General features: G+C 40.7%; 1 protein-coding gene across 8 annotated transcripts; it reads right to left on the minus strand.

The window, feature by feature from the left end:
• Positions 1–811: 811 nt before the first annotated feature.
• LOC122439895 (F-box/LRR-repeat protein 21) lies at positions 812–18,367 on the minus strand. 8 transcript variants are annotated; one of them, XM_043465450.1, is made up of 6 exons: positions 18,086–18,250; positions 12,271–12,297; positions 9,491–9,857; positions 8,915–9,037; positions 2,643–2,814; positions 812–1,983 (listed from the first exon to the last, which is right to left on the minus strand). In XM_043465450.1, exons 3-6 carry the CDS (start codon positions 9,854–9,856, stop codon positions 1,340–1,342), a joined length of 1,305 nt encoding a protein of 434 aa, XP_043321385.1. In that variant the 5' UTR covers position 9,857; positions 12,271–12,297; positions 18,086–18,250; the 3' UTR covers positions 812–1,339. The 8 variants fall into 8 exon arrangements, with proteins under 8 accessions (XP_043321385.1, XP_043321383.1, XP_043321384.1 ...); XM_043465448.1 differs by lacking the exons at positions 12,271–12,297; positions 18,086–18,250 and adding an exon at positions 18,327–18,367; XM_043465449.1 differs by lacking the exon at positions 12,271–12,297 and having other exon boundaries at positions 9,491–9,862; positions 18,087–18,250.
• Positions 18,368–19,497: the final 1,130 nt, after the last annotated feature.

The following is a 19,497-nucleotide window of genomic DNA, read 5'->3' on the forward strand; positions in this document are numbered from 1 at the left end:
GCAGCAGCAGCATTAGCTTAAATAACTATAAAATCCATCTTTATTTAGAAAATGTTTTTAGTTTTCTGAAAGTAAGTAATTTAATGAAAGAACAAGATAAGTGGTCAAGTTAAGAAGCCAGAGCTGGACAGGGAAGAGTTACTACACTCTTGTGACAACATTTATCACACTCAGAGCATATTAACAATAACATATGACTTTAAAAGCTGCCTAGAATATGTACAAATGTGCTCTGACTAGAGGGTGCACGGCAGTTTTAAGGAACTGAAAGAGGATGAGAACAGCAGGGCCAAGGGCACCTGGTGGGAGGAAACAAGGTCACAGAAGCAGGGAGAAGCCAGAAGCCAGAACCTGGAGGGTCTTATGGGTCATTTTAAGGACACATATTCATCTTAAAGGCAATAAATCGTAGCCATTGAAGAGTTTTGGTTGTGTTACTAACTAAACAACCACTTCTGCAAAGGATCTGGTATAGTTTCAGATACACAGTAAATAAATCCAGTAAACGTTGATTCCCTCACAAACACCCTCTAAAAAATTTACTTTTTATCTCAGTAGTGTATTTAACCAATTACAATCACAGGATCTTTATAAAATGAATTAGGGTTATTTAATGCTAATGTTGGAGAAGGAAATGGCAACCCACTCCAGTATTCTTGCCTGGAGTATCCCATGGACGGAGGAGCCTGGTGGGCTACAGTCCATGGGGTCGCAAAGAGTTGGACACGACGGAGAGATTTCACTTTCTTAATGTTAATCTAATGCCCATTTTCTCACAAGTTAATACAACAAAGTAGAATTCGAAATGCACTAGAAATTACAAGTTATTTATTGAATCATAACATGATCTTATATACTGCTAAAAAATAGAGTACAATTAAGCCAGCCTCTGTATGTCTACTTTGAGTGTACTCTTAGTTTCTAATACCAAATATTTGGTAAAGTGTATTAATGCCAAGATGAAACAGAAACAATCAACAATATAAAATTGTAAGTGACATAATTTAAGGGATCCAAAGCTCAATATTACAAATTTATTCAGCAAGTCAAAATACGCCTTCAAGGAAGGCTGAGGAACTTACCTAGAAACCGACTATTTCTATCAACTATCTAACCCACCATACAGTGTCTGTGCTCTATTTACGATTTCTGTCTTTTCAAATCTCTCATAGTTTCTCAAATGCTTCTGCTATAATCCATTAAGACAGTTTGTAAACAATACAAGATTTCACCTAACACATTTCAGCAATGCATCTTAAAATTTACATTTGCATAGACAGAAAGAAGCTAATCTTACAGATTAAAAAAAAAAGTTAATAATCTTTGGTTCAGGAGTCAATTACCAGAGAGGCATGACATCAGGAAACCATATTCTTCCCAGGTATTTGGAGACCTCAGTGTGAATTTCATCTAGGCTATAAACATCATCAGGTATCAAAACTTCCTCCATGATAGAGAGGTGGGTTAGCTTTCTCCTACACAGTCTCACAAACTCAATGAATGCACTGCAGCTAACTTCACATTCACTGAGACCCAAGGCTGTTAAGTTTTTACAGTGTTCAGCAATACAAATAAGTTCATTATCAATGACCTGAAGACCATTAGCACATACAACTAACTCTATTAGTCGGGGACAGTTAAGACCTAGCCGTCCTAGAATCTCTTTGCTGACTGAACGACCAAAATAAAGATGAGTAACAGGGGGTTCTTCTTTGAAGAACGTCTCCATTTCCTCTTCATATAAAAAGAAGTACATAACAACATTCACTCCAGGGGAGTGTTTAGTAAGTGCATCCCAACTTTGTCTTTTAACAGAATGAAATTCAATTTGTCCAGGATTTTCACTCACAACATCTATTCGAAGATGCTCAAGGTTAGCATGAGTCTCATTTGAAAGCGCCAGGAGAAGTTCATCACTTAGCATGTAATAATTCAATGCCAGTTCTCTAAGACCTTGACAATGATCAGCTACACAAAGGATTCCTGCAGGAAATGGGGGGAAAATCCTTAAACACAATGAGTATGGATACTCACACAACATTTTGTGAATTTAAATTTGTATCAGTTATTCATTATTTCCTAGAATAGACATCTAATGATTTCTGAGGAGATGGATGCTGATATATATAATTTGCATGCAAATCTGTGTGTGTGTGTGTGTGTGTGTGTGTGTGTGTGTGCGCGCTCGTGTATATAAATAATTGTGTGCATATGTATACTTAGTCATGTCTGACTCTTTTGCAACCCCATGGTCTGTAGACCTCCAGGCACCTCTGTCCATGGAAATTCCCAGGCAAGAATTCTGGAGTGGATTGCCATTTCCTTCTCCAGGGGATCTTCCCCATCCGGGGATCAAACTCGCATCTCTTCTGTCTCCTGCACGTGCAGGCAGATTTTTTTACCACTGCACCACCTGAAAAGCCCCATATATATAATTATACATACAATAAAAAATATATATATAAGTAAGATACTCTTAGGAGAAGCAATTTAAACTATATTTAGCTTACATCAATACACTGAGTTCTTTTGAAAGAAAGATTAATGAATTACATCTCATAAGCATATAGTTTTCAACAGGAAATTATATTACTACTATTACTATAATAAAAACATCATATAAGCTTAAAAATATAACCTACCATCAGATGAAACATGAGGACAGCTACTCATTTTTAGGCGTCTTAGAGTATCACTATTATTGGCCACAAGAATGCTCAAAGAAGGATCATCCACTGGCATGTCTTCAATTTTGATTGACGACAATGATTTTGAGTTAACAAAAAGAACTGTAAGTGCTGACACAAAATGAGACTACCATGGCAATAAGAAAAAATTATAAAAACATTATTTTAAAATCTACAGCTGCAATAATTTCATCAAAACTATTCATTAATACATCAATATATGCTTATAATAACATAATAAAAGTGATCAACATATTACTGCTTTTCACAGTGCCATTAGCCAGGAGAAATAGCAAAGTATAGTTTTATTACTTTTATCATTGCTAAATGGAATAGTGAGAAAGGAAGAAGTTTCAAAGATTTCAAAAACACATCTTCCAATTATTTTCAATCTTAAGGATTTATTTTTCAACATTAAAAGGATATAATCTTATTTATTTCCTAGAATAGAGGTTGGCAAGTTATGGTCCACTGGCCAAGTCCAGTCCACTTTATCATATGGTTCATGAGTTAAGTATGGAAAGTGTTAGTCATTCATTCATGTCTGACTCTTCGCGACTCCAAGGACTGTAGTCCACCAGGTTCCTCTGACCATAGAATTCTCCAGGCAAGACTACTGGAGTGGGTCGCCATTCCCTTCTCCAGGGTATCTTCCGGACCCGGGGATCGAACCCAGGTCTCCCACACTGCAGGTAGATTCTTTATCATCTAAGCCACTGCATGGCTTTTACATTTTCAAATAGTTCAAAGAAAATTTTTAAAGAGGAGTACTTTGTGATAGGTAACAATTAAGTGAAGCTCTTTCAGGGTCCATAATTAAAGTCTGACTGCAGAAGAGCAGTGCGGGACTCATCTATGCACTGCTCTGCCTGCTTTCACACCACAGTGCTAGAGGTGAGCAGAATGACACGACCCACAAAGCCTGAAATTTACTATCTGGACTGAGTCAACACCCTAGTCCAGAATAAATAAACTCTTATCTGTTTTATTCATTCCTGTATTTCTAGCACCTAAAGTAGTATCTGGCACATAGTAAAAGTCAACATTTACTGTTGATAAATAAATGATGTCATATTCTTCAGAGACATTTTTTTCTAGCAAATTATCTAAACAAAGATACATTTTGAAAAATTTCTCTGTTTTGAAGATTGACAAACAAAAGTTTAGTTACAGTTTGACTTCATAATGGGTGGAACTCAGAACTTTTCAGATCCAGTATTTTTTGACACAAATAGAAAGTCTAGAAAACAAATCTATGCATTTTCCTTTTCAAAATCAACTTGGATTCTATCAAAGGCTCTACTGTCCCTATCAGAATGACCAAATTGGTTATACATCCTAATTCCTTTACAAGAAAACAACGGTTTATACTATTGTAAACTAGTTGCACAAATTCTCAAATGCTGGACAGCTAAACCTCTTTACTCAACTTTGATGTTGTTGTCCAGTCGTGCATGATTCTTTGTGACCCCATGGACTGCAGCACACCAGGCCTCCCTGTGCTTCACCATCTCCCAAAGTTTGCCCAAGTTTGTGTTCACTGCATCACTGATGCCATTCAGCCATCTCATTCTCTGACACCCTCTTCTTCTTCTACCCTCAATCTTTCCCAGCATCAGGGACTTCAATGAATCAGCTGTTCACATCAGCTCAGTTCAGTCGCTCAGTCACGTCCAACTCTTTCCAACCCCATGGGCTCCAGCATGCCAGGGTTCCCTGTCCCTCACCAACTCCCAAAGCTTGCTCAAACTCATGTCTGTCAAGTCAGTGATGCCATCCAACCATCTCACCCTCTGTCATCCCCTTCTCCTCCTGCCTTCAATCTTTCCCAGTATCAGGGTCTTTTCCAAGGAGTCACTTCTTTGCATCAGGTGGCCAAAATACTGGAGTTTCAGCTTCACCATCAGGCCTTCCAATGAGTATTCAGGACTGATTTCCCTTAGGCTTGACTGGTTTTATCTCCTGGCAGTTCAAGGGACTCTTAAGTCTTCTCCAACACCACAGTTCAAAAGCATCAATTCCTTGGAAATCAGCTTTCTTTATAGTCCAACTCTCACACCCATACATGACTACTGGAAAAAAACATAGCTTTGACTAGAAGGACCTTTGTTGGCAAAGTAATGTCTCTGCTTTTTAATATGCTGTCTAGGTTGATCACAGATTTCCTTCCAAGGAGCAAGCATCTTTTAATTTCATGGCTGCAGTCACCATCTGCAGTGATTTTGAAGCCCAAGAAAATAAAGTCTCTCACTGTTTCCATTGTTTTCCCATCTGTTTGCCATGAAGTGATGGGACCAGATGCCATGATCTTAATATTCTGAATGTTAAGTTTTAAGCCAGCTTTTTCACTCTCCTCTTTCACTTTCATCAAAAGGCTCTTTAGTTCCTCTTTACTTTCTGCCATGGGGTGGTATCATCTGCATATCTGAGGTTATTGATGTTTCTCCCAGCAATCTTGTTCCAGCTTGTGCTTCATCCAAGCTGGCATTTCGCATGATGTACTCCGCATATAAGTTAAATAAGCAAGGTGACAATACACAGCCTTGATGTACTCCTTTCCCAATCTGGAACCAGTCTGTTGTTCCATGTCCGGTTCTAACTGCTGCTTCTTGACCTGCATACAGATTTCTCAGGAGGCAGGTAAGGTGGTCTAGTATTCTCATCTCTTAAAGAATTTTACAGTTTGTTGTGATCTACACAGTCAAAGGCTTTGGCATAATCCATAAAGCAGAAATAGATGCTTTTCAGGAATTCTCTCGCTTTTTCTCAAAAATACTGGAGCTTCAGCTTCAGCATCAATCCTTGCAATGGGTATTCATGGTTGATTTTCCTTAAGATTGACTGGTTTGATCTCCTTACTGTCCAAGGGACTTTTAGGAGTCTTCTCCAGCACCACAGTTTGAAGGCATCAATTCTTTGGTGCTCTGCCTTCTTCACGGTCCAGCTCTCACAACCATACATGACCACTGGGAAGACCACTATACAGACCTTTGTCAGCAGAGTGATGTCTCTGCTTTTCAACACACTGTCTAGGTTTGTGATAGTTTTCCTGCCAAGAAGCAATCATCTTCTGATTTCATAGCTGCAGTCACCATCCACAGTGATTTTAGAGCCCAAGAAGAGGACATCTGACACTACTCCCACCTTTTCCCCTATCTCTTTGCCATGAATTAATGGGGCTGGATGCCATGATCTTAGTTTTTTTAATATTTAGTTTTAACCTGGCTCCTTCACTCTCCTCCTTCACCCTCATCCAGAGGCTCTTTAGTTCCTCTTTGCTTTCTGCCATTAGAGTGGTATCATCCTCATATCAAACGTTGTTGATGTTTGTCCCTTCTGTCTTGATTCCAGCTTGTAACTCATCCAGACCGGCATTTCTCATGATGTGCTCAGTGTACAGGTTAAACAAACAGCCTGACAGCAGACAACACTGTTGTACTCCTTTCTCAATCCTGAACCAGTCAGCTGTTCCACACAGGGTTCTAACTGTTGCTTCTTAACCTACATACAGGTTTCTCAGGAGACAGGTAAGATGGTGTGGTATTCCCACCTCTTTTAAGAGCTTTCCACAATTTATTATGATCCACACAGTCAAAGGCTTTGGAGTCATCGATGAAACAGAGGTAGATGTTTTTCTGGAATTCCCTGGCTTTCTCTATGATCCACTGAATGTTGGCAATTTGATCTCTGGTTCCTCTTCCTTTTCTAAACCCAGGTTGGACATCTGGAAGTTCTTGGTTCTCAAAATGCTGAAGCCTAGGCTTGCAAGATTTTAGCATGATCTTACTAGCGCAGGAGATGAGTGCAATTATCCGATGTTCAGCACATTCTTTAGTACTACCCTTCTTGGGAACTGGGATGAGGATCGACCTTTTCCAGTCCTGTGGTCACTGCTGGGTCTTCCAGATTTGCTAACATATTGAATGTAACACCTTGATGGCATCATTCTTTAGGGTTTTGAATAGTTCTACTAAACTTTATGGTGCCAAAAATTATTAGAGGAAAAGAAATAGTTTACTCTTTTTCCTTAAGAAATGTAAGGTTTATTTCACTTTTAATCAACTTCCAAAGGACTCTTTCAGTCCTGAAGAACACATTTAAGCATCAGAGTACATATTTCATTATAGTAACAATGTATTAATGCTTTTTAAAGACTTTTTTAAAAAAATGCAGACCATTTTCAAAGCTTTTATTGAATTTATTACAATACTGCTTCTCTTTCTATGTTTTTGGTTTTTTGGCTGCAAGGCATATGGGATCTTAGCTCCCCAATCAGGGACTGAATCCACATCCCCTGCACTGGAAGGCAAAGTCTTGACCACTGAACTGCCAGGGAAGTCCCTAGGTTAATACTTCTCAGGCAGATCAAAATTCTGTATCCATACATCACTTTCCCTCAGTCTGCAAATGAAAGAACTGAGGCGCAGAGACATCCACAACTTTGCCAGAAGCCACAGAGCTCATTTTGTGTGGCGGTGGGGCTTGGAATGAAGCCTCTGGTGACTGCCTCAGCTAACCCAGAAGCTGGCCCTGGAAGCTGATGTGCAGCAGAGAGATAGCCCAGAGTCTAAGAATTTCAGGCTAATCAGTTTCCCTATCTCATAAACAAGGAAATAACTATTTAGAAGTAGTAAGTTTTCATCTGATTACTTGAATCCCCAAGTGACCCATTTTTTTCAGCATACCTCTTAAAAAGATTAACAGACTAAGCAGAAATGCATTCTAAAAGAGAGCCATGACCCAGTTAATGAGAAAGGAGATGCTGCTATTCCTCCATCCTCTTCTACAGGAAGGTTTCCATTAGTCAGTTTTACTGATGACCAGAGTTCAGTGCTTACTACACATGAGGCACTATTCTAATTCTGGGTTTATTATGGTAAATAAGCAAAAGAGAATCCCTGCCCTCAAGGAGTTGATGTCTTCTGTTTGAGGAGAAGAAGAGTAAACATTAAATAAAAAGGTGATTTCAAGTCCTGATGAATGATGTAAAGAAAATAAAACACTGTAGAGAGTAACTAGAGGGGGTGTTGTTTTAGCAAAATGGGTCAAGGAGGGCCTCCCTGAGGACATGGCATTCAAGTCAAAGCCTGAATGAAGAGAAGTCAGTCATTAATTTCTGTGGCAGAGACTGCTGGTTGCTTCATAAGAACCATCATCCTTTCTTCTTTGGTAATCTGGTTCTAATTCTTAGCTGGGCATACTGCCACCCAGCTAAAAGACTTTCCTCGCTTCCCAGAGATGTGCTGTGGCCACAGAGCTAAGCTGCCCAGTACGACAGACAAAAGTCCTATGTGGTACTTATGGCTAGTCTTGCACACCTTGAAAGGGAGAGGGCACACTCTTCTCCCCCCATTTATTCCCTCCAGTGGTCTAGAACAAGGACGTGATGGCTGGAGCACAGAAAGCCATCTTGGGAAATGAAAATGAAGTAAACACCGTGGAGATAAAGGAAGTGCCTAGGCGGAATGTGGGTTCCAAATGACTTCATACCAGCTAGGGACTGTGGCCCTATGGATTTCTTTAGTATAACAGAAATAAACCTCACTCATGTTTTCAAGCCACTGTTATTTTGGAATTGCAAGGATGCCAACACTATCCTAATCAGTATAGTACATTTAGTTAAATATTACACCTCCAATGGAGCAACTATAGAATTACAGGAAAGATATCCACTACTGGCCCTACACATTCTACATTCAATGTAACTATGTAAACTGGCACTTGAAAATTCTAAATATACCACCTAGATTTTATATTAATGATATCTGCTGTGAAACATTAAAATTACAAAGTAGACCTGAAGAATGAAACCATGCATTAGATATCTCATCAAAAATATCTAATGTGTATCTAAGTTCTAGTCAACAAAAACCTGCTTTTAAGTAATTATTTGAATGCAAGTAAGGTTGTGATCTATTTTTAGGAAAAGCATTATGTTTGACTGAAAGCATGCTCAGTCGCTTAGTCATGTCTGATTCTGCAGCTCCAGGGACTGTAGCACTCCAGGCTCCTCTGTCCATGGAATTTTTCAGGCAAGAATACTGGAGTGGGTTTCCATTTCTCTCCCCAGGGAATCTTCCCAACCCAGGGATCAAACTCGCATCTCTTGCATCTCCTGCATCGGCAGGGAGATTCTTTACCACTAGCACCACCTGGGAAGCCCTTTGTTTGTCTAGTTCAATAATATTTAAGAATTGTAGTGGATCTCACAAAAAAATCATCTTTACCTTTGACATATTCATAAAACTTGGCTTGGCCGTTGAAATTAAGCCCAAAGTCTGGATAGAACAATTTACCAGCTGAGAAAGTATATCACAGGCAGCTTCTGCTGACTCAGTACTACTATCAACCTACAAAGACAATTTAAAATCTTAATTTCATGAATGTAACATTAGAAAGTTACTGGCAATATAATTATTTAACAGAATTCAATATGCAACTACAAAACTGTACTTATACCTTCAACCTATAAAATAAATGAGTATTTTTTCTCTAATACACACTATCTTGGACAAAAAAGGAAAAGCAGAGATGATGACAAATGAACTTTCTAAGCACTTTATACTTTCGAATCTTGTAAGATCAGCTGAATTTTAATAATGGCATCTACATGAAGGAAGCTGAAGTTTATTCAATTGTAGCTCAAGTACTACATCTAAATCTATACAAGTAATAACAAAGAAGCAGGAAATAGTTTGGGATAAGAATTCTGAAAAATTCATTGACTGTTTCAATATAATGATCTAACACAAATACTAACAAAACTTAAGTCATTGCTTTTATATACTGCTTATTTTTCTTACCTTAAAGCTGACATACTGGAGATGGGCAGCATGCTTTTTAATGATCTGCTGAATGAGATCAGGATGAGTGGAGTTAAAATATGAAGTAGCTGACTGGTTCAGCTCAAACTCAAACTTTCTCCAAAGGTCAGGTATGTGGAAAACTTCATTCCATCTCCTACAGACAGAAGATGCCCGGGCTCGATCTATTAAAGGAAGATACTGAAAAACGCGTAACACTACGTGGTGAGGCAAATTCCCCCAGTCCAGAAGAGCAGCACACATGTGAGTCTGGCTGAGAGAAGGACAGCACCCAAGTTTTGGCTGTTTCACTGCAGGTGAGGACTGGAGAACTTCATTCATGCAAGGTAAACGGTTCCTCTTCATTCTGTAAACAGTAAACAATGGTAAGTGGTAATTTCCCCCACATTCCCATCCTATATTTTGCTTTAATTGTATGGAATAACATCAGAAGATGAGAAGCAGTTTAAGACAATTTTGACAGGAATCTTTCTTTCATGCATTAATAGGCACTACTTAGCACTAGACATACAGAGATAAACAGGAGGAAAAAGTCAAAATGTTAGTCACTCAGTCACGTTTGACTTGCTGCGACCCCACGGACTGTAGCCCACCAGGCTCCTCTGTTCATGGGATTCCCCAGGCAAGGATACTGGATTGGACAGCCATTCCCCTCTCCAGGTAATCTTCCTGACCCAGGTTTCCCATCTGCCGGCAGATTCTTTACAATTTGAGCCACCGGAGATGCCCTAAATAGGAGGGAACTTGTTCTCAAAGAGCTAGGGTGAAACAGCAAAACACAGTGATGAATGCCATCACTGAAACTGGACCAGCTGATGGAAGTTTAAGGGAATGGCATGTTTCTGAGTTTGTATGTGGGAAGGGGTAGTTGGGGTAAGTTTCCAGGAAGAAAGGTCCAGGGAAGCAGTGCATGTGCCTGGTTCATTCCTAGTCAATTACTGTATTCTCACTCTCACACTGCGATTGTTCTGAGAACTCCAGGCAGGGGTGGGATTGTGGGGATCGTTGGGAGATAGAAAACATAATTAAAAGCATGGATCTGGGTAAGTCCCAACTCTACTATTTACCAACCATGTGATCCTGTCTGAGCAAATTAATACAAGCCTCAGCTTCCTCACCTGAAAAGCAGGGAGAACTACACTGCCAGTCTCATAATGTTGCTGAGAGGATTAAAGTAACTCAAGTGCCAGCCCATAGTAAGTGCTCAATAAATGCTGCCGTCATTGTTAAATCGTCTAACGCATTTTCCTGAACAAATTTCATTATGTTGCTTAAGCTGGAACACAGTTCCAACAAAAAGCCAAATGACCTGTGACAGTTTTCAGATGACACCCAGGACATGGGAGCTCTAGAGAAGCAGGATATGGCAGGGACAGAAGCCGTAGCAACATACTGGGTCCTCACCAGCTGATTAAATATAGCAAAGGAATGAGCATTCTTTCCCAACAGAAAGAAAGGATAACTCCCTATCAGGTATTAGTCAGCCTGAGACAAAACTAAGTGCCAACAAAATTCAGGTCTAGATATACCTAAATATATAGGGCTATCTTGTACATATATTTTACATAAAAATTCAAAGTATTTTAAGTATACAATTTAAAATAGTGATGAAGATAGTTCTGAATTTTATTCAACTTTGGTTGACTCTTTAACCCTCTTCTTATCCTTGAATGCTAGGAATGTATATGTGGAAGATTTGGTATCATAACTGAAACATACCTTCAAATCTAATGAAATATTTATTTAATATGTAAATATCCCTATCTGGTGAGTCACTCTGTCTGATGGGAAACATTTCTTAACCACAATGTAGAGATGGATCCCAGAAATAGGAATGGTCTATAAAATCACTGAGCAAAATGAAAGGTCATCTTTAGGGTTTGGGAAAGGGAAGGGGGGGAGGGTAGGAAAAAATTATATCTCAAGCACTAGGCAAAAGAGCCAGTGCACATCTTAATCTGACTAAACCAGTTTATGTGCATAACTGAGCAATACAATGTAGAATATGCACAACTGTTGACATCAATAATTCAAAGCATGTACTATTTTAAAGGGTTAATTCCTTAAACAAAATACAATGGCCCAAGGAAAGCAAAGGAATGGATGTTAGATACTCACCTCTGAAGTTGAGCATATTTACTGACATTTTGCTTATAACTGTTTTATTAGGAAGCCCACAGAATGGAAAGCTAAATTTTACTAAGGAATTGCCAAAAAGTTATTCCTAACATAATCCCTCATTAAAAAAGCAGTGAAGCCAAAAATAAAACAAAGACTTCATCCAAATGCCCAGTTAGAAAACTGCCTTGTGATTCTAAATAAAGGAATTGTGCTATATATTAAATCTGCATGCAACAGGGATTAAATGTTAAACCTGTGTATCTGTTAAAATCATTAAGTTGCCAATTCACTGACAGAGTCACCATAAATAACTAAACGATAGTATGCACCATAATTCTATCAAAAAATAACATCTTAGTTTTCTTTTTCCTCACGTATATCAACTTTCAAAATAGAAAACCCATCCACAAACCATAAATTTTATATGAAGTAACTGTTTAGCAATGAGCATCAGGAAAATAGTATCAAGTGCAAGACAAAGGTATCTTTATTAGCTTGAAAACCTTGACATAGAAATTCCAGCCTAAGCGTATACAATCATTTTTCAAACTACCAACTTTCTTACCTAAAGAAGGCTCCCAAGTTACAGTTCACGGTGAATGAACGAAATGAAGTAACTGCTGCCATAGGGTACTCACCAATATCCATTTGATTTCACTTCCTAGCTTGGCAAAACACCACAAAAACACATTCATCAGAATATATAAGTAAAAATTCAGCAATTTTTATGCTTAGGGCATTTATATATAATTGTATATGTTGAAAGTTTTTATCAGAAAATTACTGATTCCCAAACTATTTTCCACTCAGAAGAAAAGCTGTCCATTAAAGCAAAAACAAAAACAAAATACCACTAGCCTGATCAATAGAAATAGTGCAACACTCGCCAGGAATTACACATGAAGCTCTACTCAAACAGAAGACTGTGGATCAAACAGTCAAATGAGGGCTTTAAAAATTCACATTTTAATAAAAACATATAGGGAGTTACTACAAAACAATCAAGGTAGCCCATGATTACATTTGTTAATAGGCTATGTAAATCTTTCAGTTCCAGTTTTTAGAAACACGTAACACCACTACTTTTCATACTGTTCATGGGGTTCTCAAGGTAAGAATACTGAAGTGGTTTGCCATTCCCTTCTCCAGTGGACCACATTTTGTCAGAACTCTCCGCCATGACCCGTCCGTCTTGGGTGGCCCTACACGGCACGGCTCATAGTTTCTTTGAGTTAGACAAGGCTGTGGTCCATGTGATCAGATTGGTTAGTTTTCCGTGACTGTGGTTTTCATTCTGTCTGCCCTCTGAAGGAGAAGGAAAAGAGGCTTATAGAAGCTCGTGATGGGACAGACTGACTGAGGGGGAAACTGGGTCTTGTTCTGATGGGCAGGGCCATGCTCAGTAAATCTTTAATTCAATTTTCTGTTGATGGGGAGGGCTGTGTTCCCTCCCTGTTGTTTGACCTGAGGCCAAACTATGAAGAAGGTAATGAAAATAATGGCGACCTCCTTCAAAAGGCCCCATGCATGCACTGCCGCACTCAGTGCCCCCAGCCCTGCAGCAGGCCACCGCCGACCCACGCCTCCTCCAGAGACTCCTGGAAACTCACGGGCAAGTCTGGCTCAGTCTCTTGTGGGGTCACTGCTCCTTTTTCCTGAGTCCTGATACACACAAGGTTTTGTTCGTGCCCTCCAAGAGTCTGTTTCCCCAGTCTTGTGTAAGTTCTGGGGGCTCTATGGTGGGGTTAATGGCAACCTCTTCCAAGAGGCCTAATGCCATACCCAGGTCTACTGCACCCAGAGCCCCTGCCCCTGCAGCAGTCCATTGCTGACCCGTACCTCCGCAGGAGACGCTCAAACACAGTTCTGGTTCAGTCTCTACAGGGTATCTGGGTCCTGGTGCACACAAGGTTTGTTTGAGCCCTCCAAGAGTCTCTGGTGGGTAAGGGGTTTGATTCTAAACATGATTTTGCCCCTCCTACCATCTTGCTGGGGCTTCTCCTTTGCCCTTGGACGTGGGGTCTCTTTTTTTGGTGGGATCCAACATTCTCCTGTTGACGGTTATTCAGCAGCAAGTTGTAATTTTGGAGTTCTTGCAGGAGAAGATGAGCGCACATCCCTCTACTCCACCATCTTGGAGAAAATATTGGCTTAAAACTCAACAATCAGAAAACTAAGATCATGGCATCTGGTTCCATCACATCATGACAAATAGACAGGGAAACAGTGGAAACAGCAGCTGACTTTATTTTTCTGGGCTCAAAAATCACTGCAGATGGTGACTGCAGCCATGAAATTAAAAGACGCTTACTCCTTGGAAGAAAAGCTATGACCAACCTAGACAACATATTAAAAAGCAGAGACATTACTTTGCCAACAAAGGTCTGTCTAGTCAAAGCTATGGTTTTTCCAGTAGTCATGTATGGATGTGAGAGTTGGACTATAAAGAAAGCTGAGTTCCGAAGAATTGATGCTTTTGGACTGTGGTGTTGGAGAAGGCTCTTGGGAGACCCCTAGACTGCAAGGAGATCAAACCAGTCAATCCTAAAGGAAATCAGTCCTGAATATTCATTGGAAGGACTGATGCTGAAGCTGAAGCTCCAATATTTTGGCCACCCGACGTAAAGAACTGACTCATTAGAAAAAACCCTGATACTGGGAAAGATTGAAGGCAGGAGGAGAAGGGGAAAACAGAGGATAAGATGGTTGGATGGCATCACCGACTTGAAGGACATGAGTTTGAGCAAGCTCCGGGAGTTGGTGATGGACAGGGAAGCCTGGTGTGCTGTAGTCCATGGGGTAGCAAAGAGTTGGACACAACTGAGCGACTGAACTGAACACTTCTACAGTTATAATAATTAAATAAGCAGACAGAACTTTTATTATTTATCATTCCCATATGAAAGTAGTTTGACTAGTCTGCTGTTAACATAAGCGTCCATGATTTTTATATTTTTCACCTGTATTGACAGACATAATTGATTTGTTCATGATTGATTCATATTTTCTTTGAGGTCTGATCAATTTCTGTGACTTATCAGAGTTAGAAGCAGTCTATGGACACAGAAGAAAATAGTAACGGGTCTACACCAGGCATGGCAAATAGATGGGGAAGCAATGGAAACAATGACAGAACTTTATTTTCTTGCACTCCAAAATCACTGTGGACAGTGACTGCAGCCAAGAAATTAAAAGAAGCTTGCTCCTTGAAAGAAAAGCAATGACAAACTTAACAGCATATTAAAAAGCACAGACATTACTTGGCTCTAAAAGGTCCATACAGTCAAAGCTATGGTTTTTCCAGTAGTCATGTATGGATGTGAGAGTTGGACAATAAAAACGGCTGAGCACTAAAGAATTGATGCCTTCAAACTGTGCTGCTGGAGAAGACTCTTACAGAGTCCCTTGGTCTGCAAGGAGATCAAACCAGTCAGTCCTGAAGGAGATCAACCTTGAATATTCATTGGAAGGACTGATGCTGAAGCTGAAGTTCCAACCCTTTGGTCACCTGATACGAAAAGCCAACTCCCTGGAAAAGACCCTGATGCTGGGAAAGATTAAAGACAGGAAGAGAAAGGGACAGCAGAGGATGAGACGGTTGGATGGCATCACTGACTCAATGGACATGAGTTTGAGCAAACTCTGGCAGACAGTGAAGGACAGAGAAGCCTGGGGTGCTGCAGTCCATGGGGTCGTAAAGAGTCGGACACAACTGAGTGACTGAACCACAACAACAATACCAGGATAAAACTCATTGTCTGGGCATCACGGATAAGTGTCATAAAGTAAAAATAAATAAACGCACTCTGCTACTTTTTGTAAGCCTAATTCAGTTACACATATCGAGTGGGGGAGACAACTTAATAATCCACTAAAAACTTCTCTTCGATCTTTAACGCCCACCATCAGCCAGCTCTCTTCTCTCTGAATCCTACTGCTAAAACAGAGCTCTGGAGGACAGACGGAGAATGAATTAGAGCTCAATATCCCCAGTTTGATTTCCAGACTGCCAAGTGTTGCTCTACTATCCTACAAACCCTATCTTCCAGATAATGGCAAGGTCAGCTCTCTCTCCTTTATATTCTACTCCAGGAATAAGCAGATGGGGGCCACAGGGACACTTTACAAAGGAAGAGAGAGGTAAGTCAAGTGATTTATACTTTCCGAACCAAATGACACACAGTTTTATTTACCACAGAAACTTTTCTACTGAGTTATCAATATGGCTAATTCTGTGTATGCAGGCCATGCTTTATGCTAGAAAACACGGGATAAATCTGAAAAGGATATATAAATAGGGAATCTCTACCTAAGACCCAGAAGTAGGCGTTGTGAAGGTACCTAACTCACATCAGCTCACTGGAGTTTTTAAGATCAGATGAATTACTTTCCTGGTGGCTAAAGAAACTTGACTGCTATTTTAAGAGTCACCAAATAGTGAGGATTGCTGGAAGACAAAACCAGAATTTAGGACCCCATCAGGTGGTAAGCCACAATCTGAAACATGCAGAAATGAGAAAAATTGACAGTGATCACAAGCACAAAACGGGTTTATCAGCACTTGGGAAAAAAACGTAACGATGATTCAAAGTCCACTTTGGGGCTTCACTAACCACCCTAACCCAGTTTCCCTTTTTAAAATATGCTTATTAATTTGGCAGATAGGTGACCCTGTGAATCAGAGCCTCTAAAAGTATCTAGTAACTCTCTCACGGTATTCTTGAGGGAAAGATAATCAAAGACAGGTTACTAAACATCCAAAGCCTGCCTGGAAGCAGTAATGAAAGCAACTATCTTCTGCACCATCACCAGGTTCTTCCAGATTGATGAAATGAATACACACAAGGCACTTCTAAAAACTTCAAGTTTTTAAGAGTCACAACAGTAGAAATACTGTGTAAACACTACAGATAAAGAATAAAGGTTTAAAACTACCTAAAAACTGAGACAAATTTGTTGGAAGCAACAAGATGAAAATGAACAAAAATAATGAGCAAATGTCCTTAAACGACTTTTCTAAAGTGGCACACAGAGAAATCAGATTGCTCCCCCCACATGCAAGCGACCTCTGTTAGGAAGTCTGAAATCCTAGTAGTCATCAGTGCAATGGCCAGAGAGGTGTGGCCTGGACAGGGGAGCAGAAGATTTATTTCAAAATATAGTTTTGAAACTTGACTGCTTGACAGAATATTAATAAAAGAGTAAATTGTGCCAAAGGGCAAACTCTTCCCACTGAACATATCCCGGAGGACAAAACATAACTTTTTACAAATGTTGTCAAAAATATTTATGTTCTTTACAACCCACATGACCTCTGAGTTCCATTCTAAATCTAAAATCTACAAGTTTTTAAAATATGAAAGTCAAACTACAGTATCATCAAAGTTCCAACAGGACATAAATAATTGGTATGTATTTATGTCAAACAAATCTTTATTAAAGCAGTGATTGCCAACTTTCTACTGTTGTGACTTAAAAATTTGAACTGGGCAATGTGTTTAAATCCTTGAAACTGGGGTGGGGGAGGGTCTCAGCTGTTCCCCTCTCTTAACCTTCCCCACCTCTCCTCCCAACTCCTAAGAGAAAAGGGAATGAAGACTGCAAGCCAGGCTCTCTACAGGGAAGGCTTCTGAAATGGGGAGAGTCTCTTCTCAGTGTTGGTTACACCCAGGGATCTTAACAATTAATACAAAGGATTCAAGAAGGCATTCTGCAACATTTTTCTGAGCAAATAATCGGTTTTTCCACTTCATATTTTGGGGGAAATTTCTGGGCACAGGTAACTAAAGACAAAACCAGTAACACCTAAAAGGGCACAGATTATTATTCCAAATCACAGGGAAAGCTTGTGTCTACTTTTCTCCAGGACATGCCTTTGTAAATATAAATTCTTAACAAGCTCCTCCTGTAAGGGAAAACACTTCAAGTCATCGTGCAAAAGCGACCGCGTAATCAGTAATCATACAGGTAATGAAAACATCAACTAATACGCGTTTAAGAGAGATGTTAAAACGAATATGACCCGTTCAGAGCTTACCCTCCAAAGATGAACAAAATGACTAAATTCGGGAAACCCGGGTTCCGGGCTGAGCTCTGCAGAAAAACCACCGTGGGAAGAAACGAACAACCCGAGGCTGTAAAACCTCAGACAGAAGACCCCACCTCAAGGAAAAGCAAATGCGGGGGTGGGGGTTGGCCACGGCAATCTGGCCTGGGGGCGGGGGGAGTCTCCAGCCGGGGGTGCCCCCTCCCGCTCCCCGTCTCGGGGAGCCCAGTGCCCGAGCTGAGGACGCCAGCTCGCGCCTCCTCGTTCCCAGAGAAAGCGCGCTGGCCGGGTCCCCAAACCACAACCCGCCCCAGGCAGGACCCGCGCTCCGGCCCGCGGCTTCCTCAAAGCTAGCGGAGGCGCAGCCCCCCACAGACCTCCGCGCTCCCCACAAGAAAGGATACTGCAGACATACAACCGCGTGTCCTTCCGCGCGCCCGGGCCTTCGCCAGCCGGGCTGCGGCGGCGGGACAGGTCCGCCTAGTTCGAGCTCTGGGCGGCTGCCCTGGAACCGGATGCGCTGGGCCCCGGGCGAAGACCCCAGAGCCCGCGGGCGTCCCCCAGGCCCTCCCCCGGCCCCGCCCCCGGGCGGCAACGCATGCGCGCAGCTCCAAATGTCTCAGGGGACCTGTGCGTGCCGGCTCCCACCTGCTCAGGGGCATCTCCTTAAGTGGTGACTGGAAGGTTTTTCTGCCTGCTGGCCTTCAGCTAAATGACGGGACACCTGCGCGGTGAAATCTTAACGACCAGCCCATCCGAATGGGAGTGAATTCACAGTTCCAGCTTCTAGAACGTAACTTCCCTGCAAAGTGCACCTTTTATTAATACACAGATACATGAAACTTAAAATACTGAAAGTGTTAACAGTTCAGTGTTAAATATGTGTACATCAACTCCCTATCCTGTGCCACATCTCACTCCCTGGCGATAACCACTGCTTTTGTGTAAATTACTAGACCTTCCGTACATACACAGAAGTATCCAGCTGAGAAGCAAGGATTTTATTACTCTCATTAGTTAAGTTTGAAAAAAACTCTGGGATCAAATTATATGTAATGTTCTGGAACTTCTTTTGCTTACTACACCACGGACATATTTCTCTATAAGCTTCTCTATCAACACAGATCCTCCTCATACATTTTTTTTTTTTTTTTGGCAAACAACTCTATTAAGGTATAATTGACAAAATAAACTGCACACACCTAAAACATACAATTCGGTAAGTCTGAACATACACATTTCTTCTAAAAGTTTCCTTATGACCGTCTATAATACCTCCTCCAACACTTTCCCCATCTGCTTTCTGACACTACAGATTAGTTCACATTTTGTAGAATTTTACATAAATTGAAGCATAGAGTATGTACTCTTTTTATCTGGTTATTTGCACTTAGCATAATACTTTGAGTATCATAGTGTTAGTCGCTCAGTCGTGTCTGACTCTTTACTACCCCCATGGACTGTAGGTCCATCAGGGTCCTCTGTCCGTGCAATTCTCTAGGCAAGAATACTTGAGTGGGTAACCATTCCTTTCTCCAGGGGATCTTCCCTGACCAGGGACTGAACCCAGGTCTTCTGTATTACAGGTGGATTCTTTACCATCTGAACCACCAGGGAAATCACCAGGGAAATATCATAGCTAATTTGTTTTTATTGCTAAGCAGTATTCCATTTTACAGATATAACACAGTTTATATATACATTCACCTGAAGATGGACAGTTGGCTATTACAAATAAAGCTGCTATGAACATTACTGTACACATCTTTGCACATATGTTTCATTTCTCTTGGGTGAACACCCAGTATGGAAGAGCTGC

The sequence above is a fragment of the Cervus canadensis genome, chromosome 4 (assembly GCF_019320065.1).
Source record: "Cervus canadensis isolate Bull #8, Minnesota chromosome 4, ASM1932006v1, whole genome shotgun sequence".
In the NCBI taxonomy this organism is placed as follows: domain Eukaryota; kingdom Metazoa; phylum Chordata; class Mammalia; order Artiodactyla; family Cervidae; genus Cervus; species Cervus canadensis.

Excerpts from the sequence above, each read along its gene's own strand:
- LOC122439895 (XM_043465447.1), bottom strand. The coding sequence starts at position 12,280 with ATGGATATTGGTGAGTACCCTATGGCAGCAGTTACTTCATTTCGTTCA. Across the intron at positions 9,858-12,197 it reads AACTTGGGAGCCTTCTTTAG|AATGAAGAGGAACCGTTTAC; the intron begins GTAAGAAAGTTG and ends TACTGTTTACAG. Across the intron at positions 1,984-2,642 it reads TCCTCATGTTTCATCTGATG|GAATCCTTTGTGTAGCTGAT; the intron begins GTAGGTTATATT and ends CATTTCCTGCAG.